General features: G+C 39.8%; 1 protein-coding gene across 1 annotated transcript; it reads right to left on the reverse strand.

Annotated features, from left to right (window-relative positions):
- Positions 1 to 49: 49 nt before the first annotated feature.
- On the reverse strand, positions 50 to 2,348 carry LOC145042636 (sec14 cytosolic factor-like). The gene is made up of 6 exons (XM_078991095.1): positions 1,766 to 2,348; positions 1,040 to 1,301; positions 923 to 959; positions 735 to 840; positions 420 to 530; positions 50 to 325 (listed from the first exon to the last, which is right to left on the reverse strand). The coding sequence occupies exons 1-6, from the start codon at positions 1,922 to 1,924 to the stop codon at positions 209 to 211; spliced, it is 792 nt and encodes a 263-aa protein (XP_078847221.1). The 5' UTR covers positions 1,925 to 2,348; the 3' UTR covers positions 50 to 208.
- Positions 2,349 to 21,474: the final 19,126 nt, after the last annotated feature.

Genomic DNA, 21,474 nt, shown 5'->3' on the forward strand with positions numbered 1-21,474 from the left:
TTTTTTTTTGGGGGGGGGGGGGGGGGGGGTGCATAACCCAAAAAAAAAAAAAAGCCCAATGCAAGTCTTAGAGCCCATCTAAGATGGGCTACCAGATCTCAATTTTTTCTCCATTAATGAAAGGAAGGCGTCCAACTAAGTTACTTGTGTATTCAGGCACAATCCCCATATTCTAGAGTTTACGAATATAATAATAATATTAGGCACATTAACTATCTTGGATGGGAACCAATTTCAGATTGCCTCCATAAATTTCAGGAATCTGGTTTTCATCGATGTCTTTCATCAATGTTGATTTCAGCTGCTTGTTCTCAACAAATACAATCTGCAAGATTAGTTTATATTCATTATTCAGTCACACTCTTGTGTCTATGTAGTAATATAACAAAAAGATACTCTCAACACAAAAGAATTCTTACCTTTTTCTTTGTTTTTTCATCGATAAAGGGATAAACCATCTTCCACACTGTCATAAACACATAAGGGACATGTACTATAAACAGCTTCCCAAGCCTTTCTGGATAATAATCCTGTCATAAATACAACAGCTGTACATTATTGATATATATTGCCCACTTTAGGTAGCCATTAATGTGCGTAATTGAAAGGTTGGTGAAGGTGCGTTTTTGCGTGAACATGATTAAGTCATTCATTAAGTGTCTCTTCTAGAATATAATTAACAAAAATAATAAGGAATCAAAAACCATTATTTCTCTACACACAAAGATATATACCTGCAAAATAGAGAGTGCTGCAAGATATCCACGTATATCACTACATGTATATCCCCATCCTTGAAGATCTCCGATAACGACGAATTTTTCTTGGCCTTGAGGTATCCTAAATTCATATTAAAGATAATGCGCTTAATGCTTGATGACATTTATCTTAATTTAACCCTTAATTCGATGTGAAATTATACCTGGAACATAATTTGTCTAGGCCAAATACCACAAAACCTGCAGTTTCAATTGCGATTAATGGATGAAACTATGAAAAGATTTGATTTTGGATCATAAACATAAGTTTAAGAACATACGTTTGAACTCTTCTAGACCTCCTTTTTTGTTGCAGAAATGTCTACCTCCAAATACGACTGTTATTGGGCGTCCGTTTTTATCAGATCCTTGCATGAACATCTTGTTTTGTGCTATTTCGTTTTGGACTTCTGATACACAGATAGAACCTTCTGGAGCAAATGTTTTCCTCCATTTTAGGTATTTCAGAAACATGGCACATGCTTTGTCAATGTCAAGATCACGAGCACGAAGGAACCTTCTGATTGTCAGATCATCATACTCCTGGATTGCAATCGAAGTTTAAAAAATCATTGATTTTGTATTCAAAGTTGAAGGCTTTTGACTTTCAGTTTTTGAGCTCTATTCAACTTTTGAACAGTTAGGATGAGAGTTAACGATATAGAAGTAGTCAAAGTCATGGACTTTTCTCACTGGAAAGTTGGATCATGAGTCTTGTTGTTTAGTGATATTATGGGGACTTTAACTATGCACCATGTGATGGAAGAATATATAATATTAATAATATAATAGATTACAAAGAATCTTAAAAGTTAAAATTAACTTTACCTCGGGTCTAGATTTAGTCCTGATGCCATATTGCCTACCTTGAACAGTTTCATTAGGATCTTGAGAGAGAAAGTGCGTGTATGTGTGTGAGTGTTAGTCTGTCTATGTGTGTGTTTTTGTGTGTGTGTGTGTGTGTGAGAGAGAGAGAGAGAGAGAGAGAGAGAGAGAGAGAGAGAGACCTTGGAAGTGGGATCATGTTTTTCAAGTAAGGCTCTCATTTGAAGAATTTTCCTGGGTTCATCTTGAAAGCTTCCGTTATCGTTCTGCATAGAAACAGTCTCTGTTTCTGTGTAAATTTTGCGTTCTCTTGGCTGATCCACCATTGTTGTCCCCTCCATCTGCTTCAGTTTCTCTCTCTAGACCCTAAAAGTCGACACAAATAACTCTCTCTCTAGAACGGGGTGGGGGTCTCTCGTATCTGTATGTAGATTTGTGTGGATGTGGGGTTTTAATTGATGTTAAATGTAGATCGACTTAGAATCTTGATCACCTGCGGCCTGGTGTAACATAACAGTTTACAGCAGACCCACAAAATGATAGCTGGCTGGGAAGTTTTTTAGTCATGCTTCGAAAATTGAAGACAAATGAAAGGGGGATATCTAAGAAAATGAAGGAAGGGGCTCTTTCAAAGGCTGCAGAATACGACTTTTCTGAAAATTAACTAATAAACCTAATATTTACACACATTTTTTGACTTTTTCCTTGAAATATTTACTCAATCCGCCTATCTAGACTAATATTCTAGACATGGATTAATTCTAAACTTTTGTTTGTTCGCCAAAACCGTTAACAAAACGCGACATTTAAAGTCCGATATTTTCTCCCAAAACAAACTAGTAGTAATAAACTACGTATTGGAGAGGATGTGTGTTGCCATCAGCTATTCATTACTTGGTTGAAAGTAGGTGGCCAAAAATCGACATGTAAAATTGTTAATGGGGCCAAGAGGCGTGTATGGTTGTGCATATGAAATGCAATTAATAAAATAATTAATGATACATTTGTTGAAGTCATTGTGACCCGAAGGTATTATATTTTTATTTTTTAAACAATATTATAAAAGTTTACATCCAAAAGAGTAGAAACGTGGCATGGATTCTATATTTGTACAATCTAAAATTAGTATATCTCAAGTCGAAGATTGGACTTGTTTGTACGTGTTTAAAGGGATACGTCATACCTTCTATCGAACCCATCTTATGGACCACCATGTGGATGGTAAGTTGTACATGAATAACAATAGTTGTATGACTTCATTATAAAATGAAAATTAAGTTTTGTTGGAATAAGGTCTAAGGAAAACAAAATTGTTTAGTCTACTACAAAATAAGAATACACATTACTTCAGAAGTTGTACTCAAATATGATCGGATAAAAAAGTTTATTGAAAAACTATGATGAGTCCTACTATTCTAGGATCACATAGAAATCTTTCGTAAGTTCAAGAATATACTTAATCTAGTCAAGCAACTCTATATCATATCAGAACACCAATCATATTTTCCAACATATTTACTATATACTTAGAGTAAGTCAATATGGAGATGACAGTATTCGTAAAATTCATATAAATTAAATTTAGTCAGACTCATTAATAAAGTTTTCATTTTAAGCTAAGTATGAGTGTTCATACTTCAACTATAAGACTTTGTTATTCTAGAAATGAGATTTGATTTGGATTTAGTATTTGGATCTTAGAACATTAAGACAACAACTATTATATTGTTTTGATATATTGGGATATGATCATCATATCAATACTTGTTATGTTATGTATTAACATGTTTAATCCATGAATAATATTATTATTCTAAAAGTTCATAGTCTGTTATAATTATAATTGTAGGAGCAATTATAAAGTAAGACTAATATGAATTTGATTGGTTTACTCTCACAATATGAAAGTAGGCAAGTGGTTGTAACCAAGATTCATAAGTATTTGTTAGAGAACTGGTATTGAACTGACCCGTATCAAGATTACCTCATGGAACGCTGACGTGAGTGATACTTGATAAAAGGTGATATCGTTGTTTCCTTAATACATGAGATGCATAGTAGGACCCAAGTATAGGGAATGCTATATTTTAATGCAGTTAAATGTTGATCTTTAATCGGTCAATTATAAAGGCTATTTTCGGGTGTAGTGTGAACCATGCAAAAGGATTATGTGATCAAGATGGGATGTGTGCCTCTTATGTGTTGAGAGTTAGACATCGAAGGCGACTTACCAAAGGTTGAACACCTAATGAGATTGATTATGATATGTATATGATGTATGTGACAAATGGATAATTGATAACTTACCTTATACATGAATTGTAGCTTTGAGGTTATGGGGAATTGGATGTTGACAAAATGAAAGAAAGTCATATATTACTAGGGGCAGTGAAATGTTGTTAGACGTTCATCACTATTTATATCAATCTATAATGAGTATTGGGCAAATGGTAGATTGAAAGATATATATGCCCAAGAGTCATTATAAAATGATATTGCTAGATAATATATGATCCTAAAGGCTATTTCCGGGTGTAGTGTGAACCATGCAAAAGGATTATGTGATCAAGATGGGATGTGTGCCTCTTATGTGTTGAGAGTTAGACACCGAAGGCGACTTACCAAAGGTTGAACACCTAATGAGATTGATTATGATATGTATATGATGTTCAACATGATGTATGTGACAAATGGATAACTAGTAACTTACCTTAAACACAAATTGTAGCTTTGAGGTTATGGGGAATTGGATGTTGACAGAATGACAGAAAGTCATATATTACTAGGGGCAATGAAATGTTGTTAGACGTTCATCACTATTTATATCAATCTATAATGAGTATTGGGCAAATGGTAGATTGAAAGATATATATGCCCAAGAGTCATTATAAAATGATATTGCTAGATAATATATGATCCTAAAGGGTCATACTACAACTTGATACAATTAATTATTATCACACCCCGGAACCAGACGGCGGAAACGTCCGAGGGCTATTGTGACTTAATTGAATACCATCACAATGAATATACATGAATCATAACATCATTCACCACCATGCATTGAAATATTACAACCGATATTATTTACATTCAGTACAATGTTTAAAGCATTACATTCCCAAAACATAAACCGTTCGATACTAATTAAACAAACATTATGACCACTGGATACATTTGGCTTCGATTTACCTGTTACCTGAGAATACAAGTATTTTGGAAAAACGTTAACATATGAAATGTTGGTGAGTTCATAAGTATGGTTTGAAAAGAAATGATTTGTATAATTTTGAAAACCACAGAAAATCCAGTATTTTCTAAAAAAAAAGTGTTGTTTATAAGAAAAAATGTGAAGATCCGTAAGTATGCTTATTGATTATTATAAACGTGAATAATTTTTAGACTTTGTATATATCACATAGTTAAGAGTGTTGAATTCCCCAGGGAAACCCCGATGTTTTCCCCAATACATCAAATTACGTGGCTTAGTTAGTATTATTCCGATACGACGTTGTTTTCTATAATTCCAGGTGACATTGGATTAATTATGGGTTGTGAGTCGTTATAATTAGAGATGCACAAAACCCGAATCCGATCCGATCCGATCCGGATCCGAATCCGATCCGGTTTCGCTTACATCATCAAAAATCCGATCCAGTCAAAATCCGATCCGAATCCGGTCAAAATCCGATCCGGTTCTAACCAAAATCCGAATCCGATTCTAATCCGATTTGAAACCGGTTTAAACCGATTTTAGTGGGTTTTAATCGGATTTTGGGGCGGATTTGGATCCGGTTTTTAGCGAATCCGGTTTACGATCCGGTATCAAATCCGATTTGGAATATAGGATTAGGATCCGATTGAAAATCCGGTTTTAAATCCGATCCGATCCGGTTTGGTCAAAACCGGTTTTGACCTAATCCGGTTTCGGATTGGATCCGGTTTTGAATAGTGAAACCGGTTTTTGTGTGCATCTCTAGTTATAATCACGCATTAATGAAAATGACTAGTTTACAACTATACAAACGATACCTTAGGCGTCGTCCGTACTACTCACTTAATCCAACCACCCTGACTTCTCATAGCCCCACAACCGAGGAGAAAGGAGGGTGCGAAGCCCCCGTTATTTCTATAAGTCGTTCAAGGCTATCGTGAATGCGAAAGGCACTTGGCCCGACCCGCATTTAACTTCTCGACTTTGCTAGCAGTACCAAAGGACCCTTGGGGCCCAACAGCATAATAAAGCTATTGAAAGTCCTTTTACAGGGAATTAGGTCATTTATGGCCCAATAACATGTAAGCGCGTTCCCTTCGGGCCTAAAGATCATGTCATTGGGCTAGCTAGGCCCAATAAGCACGATTTGAAACTTTCGAGCCCAAAGATGGTGTATTGACTTCTCGTAAATTTCCGCGTGTGTATTGAAGTATCATTGATTATTGATTTTTGATTCGTTATTGATTTGAGACCGAATCAATTCGTTTGGTAACGATTTTGGTGTTGAAGGTGTATTTATTATTACGTTTCGCCGGTAGACGTAATACTCGTATTTTTATTTTAAGGGGTCTATTGTTTTAAGAATGTGAGTTTATCTTCTTAAGCCCTTTTCTCGGATAAAATTTACACTTTTAACCCTGTGTATATAAAAGAATTTCCGGTTTAGTCCGTAAACTATTTTTCTTGACACTTTTGTATCAAAACTTATTGGAAAGACATTTTAGCACAAATTTACTTGATAAACAGCTTAAGTCCTTCAAAAATGAAATTTTCTCGGTTGAAACCTCCATTTTCACAACGTTTACCATTTTGACCCAAAATGGAAAATTTTTGCATCTTTGGTCCCTTTTTAATTTGAAAAGCATTTTTGACCCCTTGAAATAGATTTGGTACACTAGTAATCCTCTGTTTTAAAGAAATGTGCAGTTTCAGCCCCTCCAAATCAAAATTCTCGCAATTTGGGGCTTTATTGGGCCGAAAGGTCCATTTTGGCGCATTATGTTTAAAATTCACATTTTAACCCTTCAAAAGTGTTAATATTCAGAAAATACATATTAGAAACTGTTTAGACTCATTTCAACCTTCAAAATTTATATTTTGTCATTTTGGCCCCTTTAGTTTTGTATTTTTAGCATTTTGAGCCCAAAAATGGGTTTTTAAGTCCAAAAATGTTCATATTAACCAACTAGATTATTTTTCTAGACTTGATTAGTGTGAAATGGTATAAGTTATACTTATTTCATTCTTCATATTGTAGATCTCGGTTTTTAGGTTCATGTGGCTAGTTTAAACATCACAATCACACAAGATCATACATATAAGCATAAAAATCACACAAGGCATACATATACTCATAGATCTACACATTTGCTTGTATTCTCCCCCATAAAACTTATAAAAACCGAAAAAGAGGGGGTATAAAGCTCACCTTGAGTTGTGGTTTCGATTTGAAGAAGAAAAGAGAAGAGTTTGTTGCTATTTTCGGCCCTAGCAAGTTTCTTGAATGGACTCGAACTTAGAGGGTTCTAAGATGATGATTTTTGTGAAGAATCCTCCTTGCAAAGTCCTTAAATCTTAAATTTTTTGAAGGGAAAGTGAAGGGATTTGTAGTGTGTTCTTGAGAGTGTTTAAGTGAATGATTATGTGTGGGTGTGTGATACTCTCGGCCGAGAGTAATAGAAGAAGAAGAAGAGAGAGAGAGAAGTGAGAGGATATGCATGGAAACATGTGAGATATGCTTGGATATCCCATAGGTATTAAGGAGGTGGCTAATCCTCCTTAATTGTCGATTTTTTTTTTACTTACTTGGGCCGAGAGATAAAGGGGAGAGATGGAGACTTGGGCCTTTGGTGCTTAAATCCAAATTATGGGCCCATGTTGATTGTTTTTCGGCCCATTGGACTCCTAGGGTGCCTCATGGCCCAATTTGGTTCATTTAAATAATTTATTTCATTCTAGGCCCAATATGGCCCAACATGGTAAAATAACTAAAAGTGGGTCCAATTAGAGCCCATTTAAGAGTTCTAAGCCCAAGATGGTCAAATTGGAAGCTTATTGGTCCATTGGGCCCAATAAGGAAGTCCTAGTCCAAAATGGACTTAAACAAGGACTTCTAGGGTTTCCAATTGCTTGTTGACTATTTGTAGTGCTTGTATGATGTGTTTGATTGGAATTTTATTATCATAGAGTATGCATCATACATGCTCTTGAGTCTTTGATTCACACTTTGGCTTAATTGTTGTAATCTACAAGGCACAAAAATTTCTAGGTTGTGACATCATCCCCCCGTTAGAGGGAATTTCATCCCAAAATTCTTTTGAAAGCTAGATTTGAGAATGCTAGAATAAGTGAGGGTACTTTTGCTTCATTTGGTCTTCGCGTTCCCACATGAATTTCTGCCCACGCTTCGCGTTCCACCGTACTTTCATGATCAGGATGCAACTTTGCTTAGTACGCTTCACCTCCCTGTCCATGATTTTGACTGGTTCCTCAACGAACAGGAGATTCTCGTTGATTTCAATCTCGTCAAGGGGAATGAAGAGTGTTTCATTTGATAGGCACTTCTTAATATTGGAGACATGAAACACGGGGTGTACACTGCTTAGCTCAGCGGGTAGTTGCAATTTGTACGCCACTGGACCTATTCGGGCAACGATCTCGAAAGGTCCAATGTATCGTGGGTTCAGTTTTCCCCATTTTCCGAAACGAATGACTCCTTTCCAAGGTGAAACTTTTAATAGCACTCGATTCACGACCTGAAACTCTAAGGGCTTTCACCGTCTATCGGTGTAGCTCTTTTTTCGGTCGCGCGATGCTTGTAGTCGAGCTCTGATTTGAACTATCTTTTACGTGGTTTCACGTATGATCTTCGGTCCCGTTAACGCCTTGTCCAATGCTAGTGTTTTTGCTAGCTGGGTGTCACCCACTTCATCCCAACACAACGGTGATCTACACTTACGTCCATATAGTGCTTCGAAAGGAGCGACTTTGATGCTCGAATGATAACTGTTGTTATAAGAGAATTCCACTAAGGGGAAGTGGATGTCCCAAGTCTTCTCAAAGTCTATCACACATGCACGAAGCATGTCTTAGAGCGTTTGAATGGTTCGTTCACTTTGACCGTCCGTTTGTGGGTGATAAGCGATGCTCATGTCGATATGGGTTCCGAGTGCTTTCTGAAGTGATTGCCAAAAACATGAAGTGAATCTACTGTCTCTATCCGAGATAATAGACACTGGTACTCCATGGAGTCTCACAATTTCTTGAATGTATATTCGTGTCAGTATCTCCATCTTGTAGGATTCTTTTATTGGCAGGAAATGAGAGGATTTAGTCAGTCGGTCAATTATTACCCATATGGTGTCTAATCCATCTGACGTCTTGGGTAGCTTGGTCACAAAATCCATAGAAATCCCTTAGAGCGTTTGAATGGTTCGTTCACTTTGACCGTCCGTTTGTGGGTGATAAGCGATGCTCATGTCGAGATGGGTTCCGAGTGCTTTCTGAAGTGATTGCCAAAAACATGAAGTGAATCTACTGTCTCTATCCGAGATAATAGACACTGGTACTCCATGGAGTCTCACAATTTCTTGAATGTATAGTCGTGTCAGTATCTCCATCTTGTAGGATTCTTTTATTGGCAGGAAATGAGAGGATTTAGTCAGTCGGTCAATTATTACCCATATGGTGTCTAATCCATCTGACGTCTTGGGTAGCTTGGTCACAAAATCCATAGAAATCCCTTCCCATTTCCACTCGGGGATTACCGGTTACTGTAATAACCCCGAGGGTTTTTGGTACTCCACCTTTACTTTGGCACAAGTAAGGCATTTGCTGACATAGGTGGTAATTTATGCCTTCATGTTAGGCCACCAATAATGTTGTTTAATATCCAGGTACATCTTGTCCGAACCAGGATGGATGGAGTATCGTGTTTTGTGAGCTTCATTCATGACTACCTCCCTAAATCCTCCGACTTTAGGGACCCAAATACAGTTCATGAAGTAGTATACTTCGTTCTCCTTTACCTCCAGATTCTTCTCCATTCCGCGTAATGCTTCACTTGCTCTGTTTTCCGTTTTCATGGAATCTGACTGGGCTACCCCGATCTGAGTGGTTAGGTGAGATTTGATGGTTATTAAGAGAGTTTTCACGAGATGATTAGAGTACTCCTTCCGGCTCAAGGCATCAGCTACCACGTTGGACTTGCCTGGGTGGTATTTGATTTCACACTCGAAATCGTTTAATAGTTCAACCCATCTTCATTGCCTCATATTCAACTCTTTCTGGTTCATGATATGCTGGAGACTTTTGTGGTCCATGAAGATGGTGCACTTCGTACCATAAAGGTAATGCCTCTAAATCTTCAGAGCAAAGACCATCGCTCCCAATTCCAGATCATGGGTTGTATAATTCACTTCGTGTGTCTTTAGTTGGCGGGATGCATAAGCTATCACTCTTCCATGCTGCATGAGAACGCAACCTAAACCCTGATTCAACGCGTGACAGTAGACCACGAAATCTTCTGTTCCCTCCGGTAGAGATAGTACCGGGGCACTACAGAAAGCTTGCTTCAGGGTTCGGAAGGCAACTTCTTGTTTGTCCGTCCATTTGAATGGTACGCCCTTTAGTGTAAGCGAGGTAAGTGGCTTGGCGATCTTAGAGAAGTTTTGAATGAATCTCCTGTAGTAGCCTTCTAGGCCTAAGAATTGGCGGATTTCTGTGGGTGTTGTCGGGACTGCCCATCCTTCGACGACTTTGACCTTAGAAGGATCCACATGAATTCATTCCCGACTAACAACATGACCTAAAAAGTTCACGCTACGGAGCCAGAACTCACATTTAGAAAGTTTTGCGTATAGTTTTTCTGTTCGCAGGGTTTCTAGGATTTGTCGGGGATGTCGGCCATGCTCTTCTTCGCTTCGGGAATAGACGAGAATGTCGTCAATGAAGACGATTACAAAGTTATCGAGGAATGGTCGACAGATTCGGTTCATGTAACGACCAAAAATTTCAACACAATTTAAACTTTTCAAAAACAATCCATTTTAACAATGTTAGTGCAAAAAGGTTTTCAATACATTTTTTATCAGAGTATTCCCAGAATCATGCCATAAACATAAACACGAGGAGCGGTACGATCACACCTTCGGCTTGCCACGGTCTCCTGAAGAACCTGAAAAACATTTAAACCACAACTGTAAGCCCGAAAGCTTAGTGAGATACCCCCAAAATACCAACCACATATACGCCCTTCCAGGCTACGACCTTCCAATCCACAACATGTTGCCTTCCGGCCCATAACATATTGCCTTCCGGCCCATAACATAAATAGCATACATAACATAACAAAACATAGAACAGCCATGCATATCAGTCTACTTTGTGACTGGTCCGCCGTATCGGCCTTCAGTCCACCCTCCATGTCTAATGTAACGCCCGTAGATTCGGGATAGTCAATTTAGAGACGATAGGCGTCAAAAATGAATTTTTGATGAAAGATTATTTATAATGAATAATCTTAACTAAGTTATAGTATATGTTACAAGGTTTCCGTACATATAAAGAACGCCAAAATCCGAGTTATAACGAAGAAGTTATGACCTGTCGAAGTTTCGCGACAGAACTGGCACGACACAGCGCGACGTAAAAAATGAATTTACGTTAGAGCAATATTTAGCCTTAGCAATCTAAATGAAAGTCGTAGAATACGTTAAACCATGAGCGTGCATAAAAAGAACGCCCAAATCTAAATTCGTATGAAGAAGTTATGATTTTTCGAAGTTTCGACTTAGTAGTATGCAGCCCGAATGCTCGATTTGAGACCGAGCGGTTTTTAGCCGAAACAATCTAAATGAGAATCGAAGATCTCATTAATTGTATTAAAACGATAAAAAGATAGGCGAAAACGGACGTCGGATGAAGAAGTTATGATTTTATAACGGAGTTTTCCTGTCCCGGCCTACTAAAAATAAATAATAAAAATAAAGTCAAATTTAACCAACGGAGTCTAAATGAAAGTTGTAGAGCGTAGTTTCACCTTCGCGTGGATATATAGAACGTCGAAAACGGAGCTCGTATGCAAAAGTTACGCAATTTAGAACTTCGACGAGTCAATTAAGCCCAACGTAATTTGAGTACGCCCAGCGTACTCAGTCGGATGCAACTTGTCTGACCAATACTCGAGTGCCACCAGTTGACGCACACAATGAAGTTAAAGTACGCCCAACATAACTCGAGTACGCCCAGCGTACTTAGTACGCCTGCGTAATTTGAGATTACGCCCCGCGTAATCCCAGATCCTCAACCTATAAATAGAACTCAAAATCAGCCATTTTCTCTTGTTCAAACTCTTTCTTCTCTCTAGTTTTTGCCTCGTTTTGCGTGCCGTTTATACCCCGAAGCCCCGATAATATTCCCGAGACCCGAAGCAAGTCCTGAGGCCCCGAAGATCCCGAGAAGTGCAATTCCCGAGCCGAAGCTCTGCCCGCGAGGAGTCCGGTTTTTGTGAAGATCTTCCAGATCTACCGAAGAATACTACTTCTACAAGCCGTTGTGCTGTCCGATCATCTTCTGATCAAGTGAGTGTGTAGTTACTTTCTTCTAACGCATAATTATGAAGTATGTTATACGAAATACGTGTTATGTGTATATATATTGTGGTTTATATGTGTGAGTGCGCGGTTACTCTCTTCTAATCGCATAAATATAAAGCATTAGCTATGAAATACGTGCTATGTGTTATATATTAATTGTCTAAATGAGATGGGCTTGGAATTGATGTTTTTATATGGGTGTTAAATGCTTTAAACTATATATGTAATTTATATCTACAAATATGTTGGGTAGAACATGGATAGATGAAATAGTTGATGTGTGTTGAACAAATGTGATAAGAGAAAGGTGAGGATATAATGGTGATTATAATTAGGTGATGAGAAACAGGTGATGATAATTAGGTGATGAAAGATAGGTGATGATAGAAAGGTGATGATAATTAGGTAATGATAAATAGGTGATGTGAGATGAGAGGAGATACCATAACCTTGACCGGCGATGTGGAAATTTGGCGATGTAGTCATCTACCAGAGTATAGATGGCGACCACGGACTATTCTAGATGACCCTGTGGAAACACCAGCAGGCTCATAACCTGTAGGTGATGAATTACAAGTCCAGGCGATGTTGTGGCTACGTATTCATGCGATGATACTCTCACCCTTACTATGAATTACGAGTCCAGGTGATGTTGTGGCTATGTATTCATGCGATGATAGTCTAACCCTTATTATGACTTACTAGTCCAGGCGATGTTATGACTACGTATTCATGCGATGATCCTTAGGAAAAAGTCCTTAGGAACAAACATACAAGGAAATGTGATGTAAGGAGATGAGAGGTAAATATGATGTAGGATATGACCCTTAGGATAATACCTTAGGGAATGTACTTAAGAAATAAATGGAGATAACGGGGATGGGTATTTGGGTTGATTGTTTGATGATTGAATATAATAATTATATTATTGTGGGTTGAAAACTCTATATGCTCACCAGGCTCCCAAGCCTGACCCACTCAATTTAGTTGTATCACAGGTATCGATACGAAGCTGCTTTGCACTGAGAGATTAAAGGAGATGTAAATCATTAGTGTAATTGAATGTAAGTTCTGTTTATGCTTATATGTCTGTATCGGAACATGACATCCCGAGGTTTTATTATTAAATGAAAATACATTCTCTTTGAGAAATGTTTTGATAAGTTATTATCATATCTTGTTTTGGGAACAAATTCCGCAACCGTTTTCTTTAAAAGATTACTCTGATTTTATAAAACAAAGCATAAACAAATCGGTCTTTTCTGGCCGTGAAAATGGGGATGTCACAGTTGGTATCAGAGCATTAGTTTAAGCGAACTAGGAAATTGTAGGAAATTTCTAGACTTAAACTTAGAATGCTAAGTAATGATTGTGAGGAGTATGTCTAAAATATGTTAGGTAGTACACCTAAATTGACACAAGCACTAGTTTATTTTAGGAGTGATGCCTAAAATGCTTTTATGTGCTAAATGTTATATGTTGCCATATATGATATTATTTGTTCGGATCTATGGTCTGTTGCCGACCGGATCTTGAAACCTTATGTGTGTAGGATTCTAAGCGTACGTCTATGATATTAGAACTAGCATGTAAACGTTTCGGAGTGATAAGGATGATTTGAATATCTATCGTGAATAAGGATCTAATTTCACCTTATTCGGTGTATAGATCAAAAATGACAAGAACCAGGAGTGGAGCTGGAAACGTGAACGAAAATAGGAATCAACCACCTGTGGTTGAGCGAGTGGCTGTTGTAGCAGCAACACCTGAACAAATTACAATGGCTGGAGTGCGAACCATGATTCAAGCCATGATGGCTGAAAAAAAGGAGGAAATGAGACAATTGTTGCTGAACAACAGGAGTGAACCCTCAATACCAGTTGAACAACCTGAGCTGAATGAGGGGCAGTCGGAAGAAGGGAACTATAGTGGGACCATTGGTCAAGCCAACCCACCAATAGTTTGCCGAAACAATCAGGATGGAGACAATGATGGATGTGGATGCAAGTACAAGGATTTCATGGCATCCAAACCACCATGTATTTCTAGGAGCCCGACACCGGTGCAAGTCATGGACTGGATCTACGAGATGGAGACAATGTTTGAAAGTTGCGAGTGTAGCAACAGACAGAAGACCGCTCTTGCAATCCCTCTGTTAAAATCTAGAGTACTGAGCTGGTGGAAGTTACTGGCTGGTTCAATACCCAAGGGGGAAGCTAGCAAGATGTCTTGGGAAGAGTTCGTGGAGCAAATGAAAATGCAATACTGCTCTGAGCAGGATCTTCTGGAAATCAACAATGAGTTCCAGAATTTAAAGAAGGGAAAATTGAGCGTCACTGAATACGCTACAAGCTTTATGGAGAAGATGAAGCTTATTCCATACCTAATTCCAACTGAACTTTCCAAGGTCAACAAGTTTGCCAATGGATTACCAGCGGACTTTGGTCCGATAGTCAAGCAAGCAACCACTCTGAAAGCCGCCATCTGGGCAGCCAAGAATGTTGAGACCCAAATAAGGGAAAAGGGTCTAGAGAGAGTTGAAGTTGGAGGGAAAAGGAAACACGAGGGATCTTCAATGATCGACAAAGAAACCAAACTCTTGAAATCCGGAGGAAAAGATGAAACCAAGTGGTGTGAAAAGTGCAAGAAGAAGCACTTCGGAAGATGCGATGGAGAAGTGACCTGCTATAAGTGTGTTAGGATCGGTCACTATTCCAGAGATTGTACGTTCGACAATAGGAAGTGTTACGAATGTGGAGATGGTGGTCATATTTCGAAGAACCGCCCAAAGAAAGACAAAGCTGCAAAGAAAAATGTACCGCCACAGCCAAGGGCATTCCACATGATCCTTGACGAAGCGAATCAAGGATGAGGATTTTATATCTAACGATCAACTTATGAAGTAACAGTGTGAATAATAACTTATGATGTAGCCTATTAGAGGCATAGTTTAGGGTGAACTTGAACTTTTGTGTAATAGTTTCAAGAATTAATATAAACCCTGGTTTTGTTATCTGGTGTGTTGAATGATTATATGATTTATGTATGGTGACTTAGTTAACTGCGAGACAATACTTGGGACGAGTATGAGTAGGTGTGAATGGTAGTAGAGATCTATACTACCGGAAGCACAGGACTCGCACTTGGATCAGGGAAATTCACAAGGTTACCAAGAAGCTAGTAATTGATTTCGTTTTATTCAAGTTTATCATTACCGTTGTTTCGGTAATGGCTAGTGGGATGATGGTTATTCCGACCCTAGTGGTCATATTAAATTGAGTCCGACTACGATGAGAGGTCATCGGGACTCGACCCATCGGTTAGTTAAAATTGATAAATGAATGTATTTACCCTAAGAAGAAGAAGGAGTCCACAATAAGGATTTATTTTTGTAACTTTAAGATTTCGATTGAAAGTCCAACATAGTACGAAGAGTAGATGCAGGATTGAGCATCAAGGTTATTACTTAGGATGGAGAGATAACTTATGGAGTCAGTATACGAATCCTATTTCGTTGATGATTCCGAGACGTAATCATCCTAAGGGGGAGATAATTGTAACGCCCGTAGATTCGGGCTAGTCAATTTAGAGACGATAGGCATCAAAAATGAATTTTTGATGAATGATTATTTATAATGAATAATCTTAACTAAGTTATAGTATATGTTACAAGGTTTCCGTACATATAAAAAACGCCGAAATCCGAGTTATAACGAAGAAGTTATGACCTGTGGAAGTTTCGCGACAGAACCGGCACAACACAGCGCGACGTAAAAAGTGAATTTACGTTAGAGCGATATTTATCCTTAGCAATCTAAATGAAAGTCGTAGAATATGTTAAACCATGAGCGTGCATAAAAAGAACGCCCAAATCTGACTTCGTATGAGGAAGTTATGATTTTTTGAAGTTTCGACTTAGTAGTATGCAGCCCGAATGCTCGATTTGAGACCGAGCGGTTTTTAGCCGAAACAATCTAAATGAGAATTGAAGATCTCATTAATTATAGTAAAACGATAAAAAGATAGGCAAAAACGGACGTCGGATGAAGAAGTTATGATTTTATAACGGAGTTTTCCTGTCCCGGCCTACTAAAAATAAATAATAAAAATAAAATTCAAAATTAGCCAACAGAGTCTAAATGAAAGTTGTAGAGCGTAGTCTCACCTTCGCGTGGATATAAAGAACGTCGAAAATGGAGCTCGTATGCAAAAGTTACGCAATTTAGAAGTTCGACGAGTCAATTACGCCCAACGTAATTTGAGTACGCCCAACGTACTCAGTCGGATGCAACTTGTCTGACCAATACTCGAGTGCCACCAGTCGACGCACGCAATGACATCAAATTACGCCCAACGTAACTCGAGTACGCCCAGCGTACTGAGTACGCCCTGCGTAATTTGAGATTACGCCCCGCGTAATCCTTATAAGGAGAACTAAGCATTCCTTATAAGGGGTGTGGATACCTTCCCTATCACAACGCGTTTTAAAGTTGTGAGGGCGGCAGATCCCATAAGAACTCTGCATTTAAGCGTGCTCGGGTGGGAGTAGTACCAGGATGGGTGACCCCCTGGGAAGTCCTCGTGCCGAGTGGCCCAAAGCGGACAATATTGTGATACGTGCCAGAGGGGGATGTTACAAATGGTATCAGAGCTAGGGCACGGGTCGATGTGTTCGATGGGGACGTCGAACCCTATAATGGGGGGGGGGGTGAAAGTAGGTTAGATATGATCCCACATCGGCTGGGAAGGAGAACTAAACATTCCTTATAAGGGGTGTGGATATCTTCCCTATCACAACGCGTTTTAAAGTCGTGAGGGCAGCAGATCCCATAAGAACTCTGCAGTTAAGTGTGCTCGGGTGGGAGTAGTACCAGGATGGGTGACCCCCTGGGAAGTCCTCGTGCCGAGTGGCCCAAAGCGGACAATATTGTGATACGTGCCAGAGGGGGATGTTACAAATGGTATCAGAGCTAGGGCACGGGTCGATGTGTTCGATGGGGACGTCGAACCCTATAATGGGGGGGGGGGGGGGTGAAAGTAGGTTAGATCTGATCCCACATCGGCTGGGAAGGAGAACATTCCTTATAAGGGGTGTGGATATCTTCCCTATCACAACGCGTTTTAAAGCCGTGAGGGCAGCAGATCCCATAAGAACTCTGCAGTTAAGCGTGCTCGGGCGGGAGTAGTACCAGGATGGGTGACCCCTTGGGAAGTCCTCGTGCCGAGTGGGCCAAAGCGGACAAAATTGTGATACGTGCCAGAGGGGGATGTTAACTGTGTCATCCCCATTTTCACGGCTAGAAAAGACCGATTTGTTTATGCTTTGTTTTATAAAATCAGAGTAATCTTTTAAAGAAAACGGTTGCGGAATTTGTTCCCAAAACAAGATATGATAATAACTTATCAAAACATTTCTCAAAAAGAATGTATTTTCATTTAATAATAAAACCTCGGGATGTCATGTTCCGATACAGACATATAAGCATAAACAGAACTTACATTCAATTACACTAATGATTTACATCTCCTTTAATCTCTCAGTGCAAAGCAGCTTCGTATCGATACCTGTGATACAATTAAACTGAGTGGGTCAGGCTTGGGAGCCTGGTGAGCATATAGGGTTTTCAACCCACAATAATATAATTATTATATTCAATCATCAAACAATCAACCCAAATACCCATCCCCGTTATCTCCATTTATTTCTTAAGTACCTTCCCTAAGGAATTATCCTAAGGGTCATCTCCTACATCATATTTACCTCTCATCTCCTTACATCACATTTCCTTGTATGTTTGTTCCTAAGGACTTTTTCCTAAGGATCATCGCATGAATACGTAGTCACAACATCGCCTGGACTAGTAAGTCATAATAAGGGTTAGACTATCATCGCATGAATACATAGCCACAACATCGCCTGGACTCGTAATTTATAGTAAGGGTTAGAGTATCATCGCATGAATACGTAGCCACAACATCGCCTGGACTCGTAATTCATCACCTATAGGTTATGAGCCTGCTGGTGTTTCCACAGGGTCATCTAGAATAGTCCGTGGTCGCCATCTATACTCTGGTAGATGACTACATCGCCAAATTTCCACATCGTCGGTCAAGGTTATGGTATCTCCTCTCATGTCACGTTGCCAAATTTCCACATCGCCTGGTCCACTCTCCGAGCCTTGGCACGTCTGGTCCGCCCTCGTGGGGCTTACAGCCTATCCGGACCGCTCGCTGGGCCTTCGGAACAACCGGTCCGCCCTGGGTATCTTGGCCTACAACACAAAGCAGGACCCGCCTCAACCCAACTCCAGTCCAAACAACCATGTGCACATAACATACACTCATAGAACAGTCATAGTCCATAATCCGATCGAGCAAATAACATAGCATATCATTACTCTAACCAAGATACCGACCTAACCGGTCCCTAGCATAGCATCACTCTACATATCGGGAAATCGACCTTAACAAGGTCTCTAGCATATACCATCCTAGCTACCAGGATGCAGACATATCAAGCAATAACATAACAACCATATCCGAATCTCAATCCAATAAAGGGCCGGTCTTGGTGCCTTAGACCTTTGTCGATATAGTGAGGATAACTCACCTCGCGAATGCCGATACTCTGAACTTAAGAAGCAGATTCTCGAACCACCAACTCACCACAAATCCCGAACTAACCAACATAACAAGCATAAGCATTAGGTCAAACATACTTCCATTTATCGGGCCAAGACCAAAGTCCAAATCTCACATAAAGTCCAACATTAGCCCAATTTACTAAATTGGGCCCACCTCACCAAATGGGCCTAGATCCAATGTCCATAACATTAATTGGGCCCAAAATACTCTATTCATAATTTCCAGACTGTGCCCTAACACCAACAACCCACAAATGGCCCAAACTTAAAAGGCCCAAAATGAAAGTCTACAGGAGGAGTACGCTGGGCGTACCCTCCTTGGTACGCTGGGCGTACTGTAATGATCACCAAAAGAAAAAGGGACACTGGCCCGCTACGCGGGGCATAACTGTGAGATCCATTAAGTCTTTCTAACCTCTTAATGGCTTAAGCTCTTAAGCCCAAACTTCAGATCCATAGGTCAAATATGATTAGAATTCATAATGTCTCAGACTTTATCACTTGGGAAGTCCTTAAGCTCTTAATCCAAGGTCTTAATCCATTAAGACCTATATATCTCATACATGGAACAACTACAGCCCTTGGGACCTCATTTTTATCACTCAAGACCTCTCCAAAGGTCTGAAAGGACAGATAATCTTGACCAAATCGAAATATGCAACAAGGTGAGGACTTTTAGGACAAGAATGGAGACAAAGCTTCAAAATACATAGATCTATGCAATATGAAGGTCAAGCAAGAAGCTTTATACCTCAAACAAGCTCCAAAGGATGGTATCTCTTCAGATCTACAAGCCCCACACGTTCTTCTTCTTCTTTGACAACTTCTCTTTTCTCCTTCAAGCCTTTCCTTTGCCAAAAAGAGTTTTCCAAGGTCAAACACACCCAACAATGGAGGAATACGGGTCTTCTAGGGTTTTCTGAGGTTAAGGATGAGTATAAGGAGGCTATGAGGTGAACCAACATGTTCTTTATATAGTGGCTGACCCTAAATTAGGGGTTGGAGTTTCTGAGAGTACGCTGGGCGTACTCACCCGACCAACCCGCATCATCACCCAATTACGCTGGGAGTACGTCCAGCTTACGCTGGGCGTACACAGCCAGACTTCACAATTGAAAGCATGCATGCATGGGACCATTTCCCTCTTATTCCACCAAGAACTACAACAATGATCAAATTCAAAACACCGCAACTCCTCTAATCTAAACCCGCTCCCAAATAACTTTACATTTATACGTGGGTGACGGAAGCCCAAATGCTTCTAACACGTAAACCAGTCCGAAACCTTCTTGGATGAACTCATTTCTCGAAAAAGAACCAGAATTACCCTTCCTCTTAAATCTCAGGGACTTATTATTAAACACTTAAAGAACGGGGTGTGATAGTTCATCAGGTCCATAAATACGGCAGGGGCATTTGTTAGACCGAAGGGCATTACGACAAATTCATAATGTCCGTAACGAGTTCGGAAAGCGGTTTTGGTTATATCCTCTTCCCAGACCCTAAGCTGATGGTACCCGGACCGTAGATCTATCTTAGAGAAGTAACTAGCTCCTTGGAGCTGGTTAAATAGATCGTCGATTCGTGGGAGTGGGTAGCGATTCTTGACGGTGAGTTTGTTTAGTTCCCTATAATCGATACGCATCCTAAAAGATCCATCCTTCTTTTTGACAAAGAGGACTGGAGCTCCCCATGGTGAGTAGCTGGGTCGGATGAATCCCTTGTCCAGGAGTTCACTGAGTTGACTGGACAATTCCTGCATTTCAGCAGGAGCTAGCCGGTAAGGTGATTTAGCAAGTGGAGTTGCTCCTGGAACGAGGTCAATTCGGAACTCAATTTGTCTCTCTGGGGGTACTCCAGGGAGATCTTCAGGAAATACATATGGGAATTCATGTGCTACTGGGATGTCTTGAATGTTAACCTCTTCCTTGGTTTTATCCACTATGTGAGCCAAGAATGTGAAAATTTTCTTTCGTAGATGCTTCTGTGCCTGGACACACGAGATGATGCGAAGGTTCGTGCTAGGTTTGTCTCCGTAAATAACTAGGTTTTCGTGATTGGGAAGATGAAGGAGAATGACCTTCTCGTGACACATAATTTCAGCATGGTGGGGGCTTAACCATTCCATGCCAATAATCACATCGAAACTCCTAATGGAAACATGCATCAAGTCTATTTGAAAGACGTGTTGATTTAGAGTTAGGGTACATCCGATGTAGATTTCCCCAGTGGACTCGGTTTTCCCATTGGCCATTTCCACCGTAAAGGTTTCATTGAGCTTCTCGGGTTGTTGTATTAACAAATGTTTAAACTTATTGCTCACAAAACTTCACTCCGCTCCGGTGTCAAATAGGATGCATGCATATGTGTAGTTTAGGGGAAACATACCGGTAACAACAGCGGGATCCTGAATCGCCTCCCCCTGACCCATGGTCAGCACTCTTCCGGTTCCTCCATTTCCGGGATTGTTGTTGTTGGGGAAGTTTCGACGGAAATGCCCAATCCTTCACAACCATAGCAGGTGTGGCTAGGTCCTGCATTGTTGCTGCCGGTGTTGGTGTTGTTGTTGTTGCGGTTGTTGTTGTTGTTGCTTCCCTGTTGTTGATCTTGAGGAGGATAAGTCCTGCAGTACTTTGCCGTGTGCCCCTTCAGATTGC

Source organism: Lactuca saligna, chromosome 4 (genome assembly GCF_052625555.1).
Source record: "Lactuca saligna cultivar CGN05327 chromosome 4, ASM5262555v1, whole genome shotgun sequence".
Taxonomy (NCBI): domain Eukaryota; kingdom Viridiplantae; phylum Streptophyta; class Magnoliopsida; order Asterales; family Asteraceae; genus Lactuca; species Lactuca saligna.

Coding starts and splice junctions, on each gene's coding strand:
- LOC145042636 (XM_078991095.1), bottom strand. CDS start 1,924: ATGGAGGGGACAACAATGGTGGATCAGCCAAGAGAACGCAAAATTTAC. Junction 1,302..1,765: donor AACATGATCCCACTTCCAAG/GTCTCTCTCTCT, acceptor ATTGCAATCCAG/GAGTATGATGATCTGACAAT. Junction 326..419: donor ATGAAAAAACAAAGAAAAAG/GTAAGAATTCTT, acceptor CTAATCTTGCAG/ATTGTATTTGTTGAGAACAA.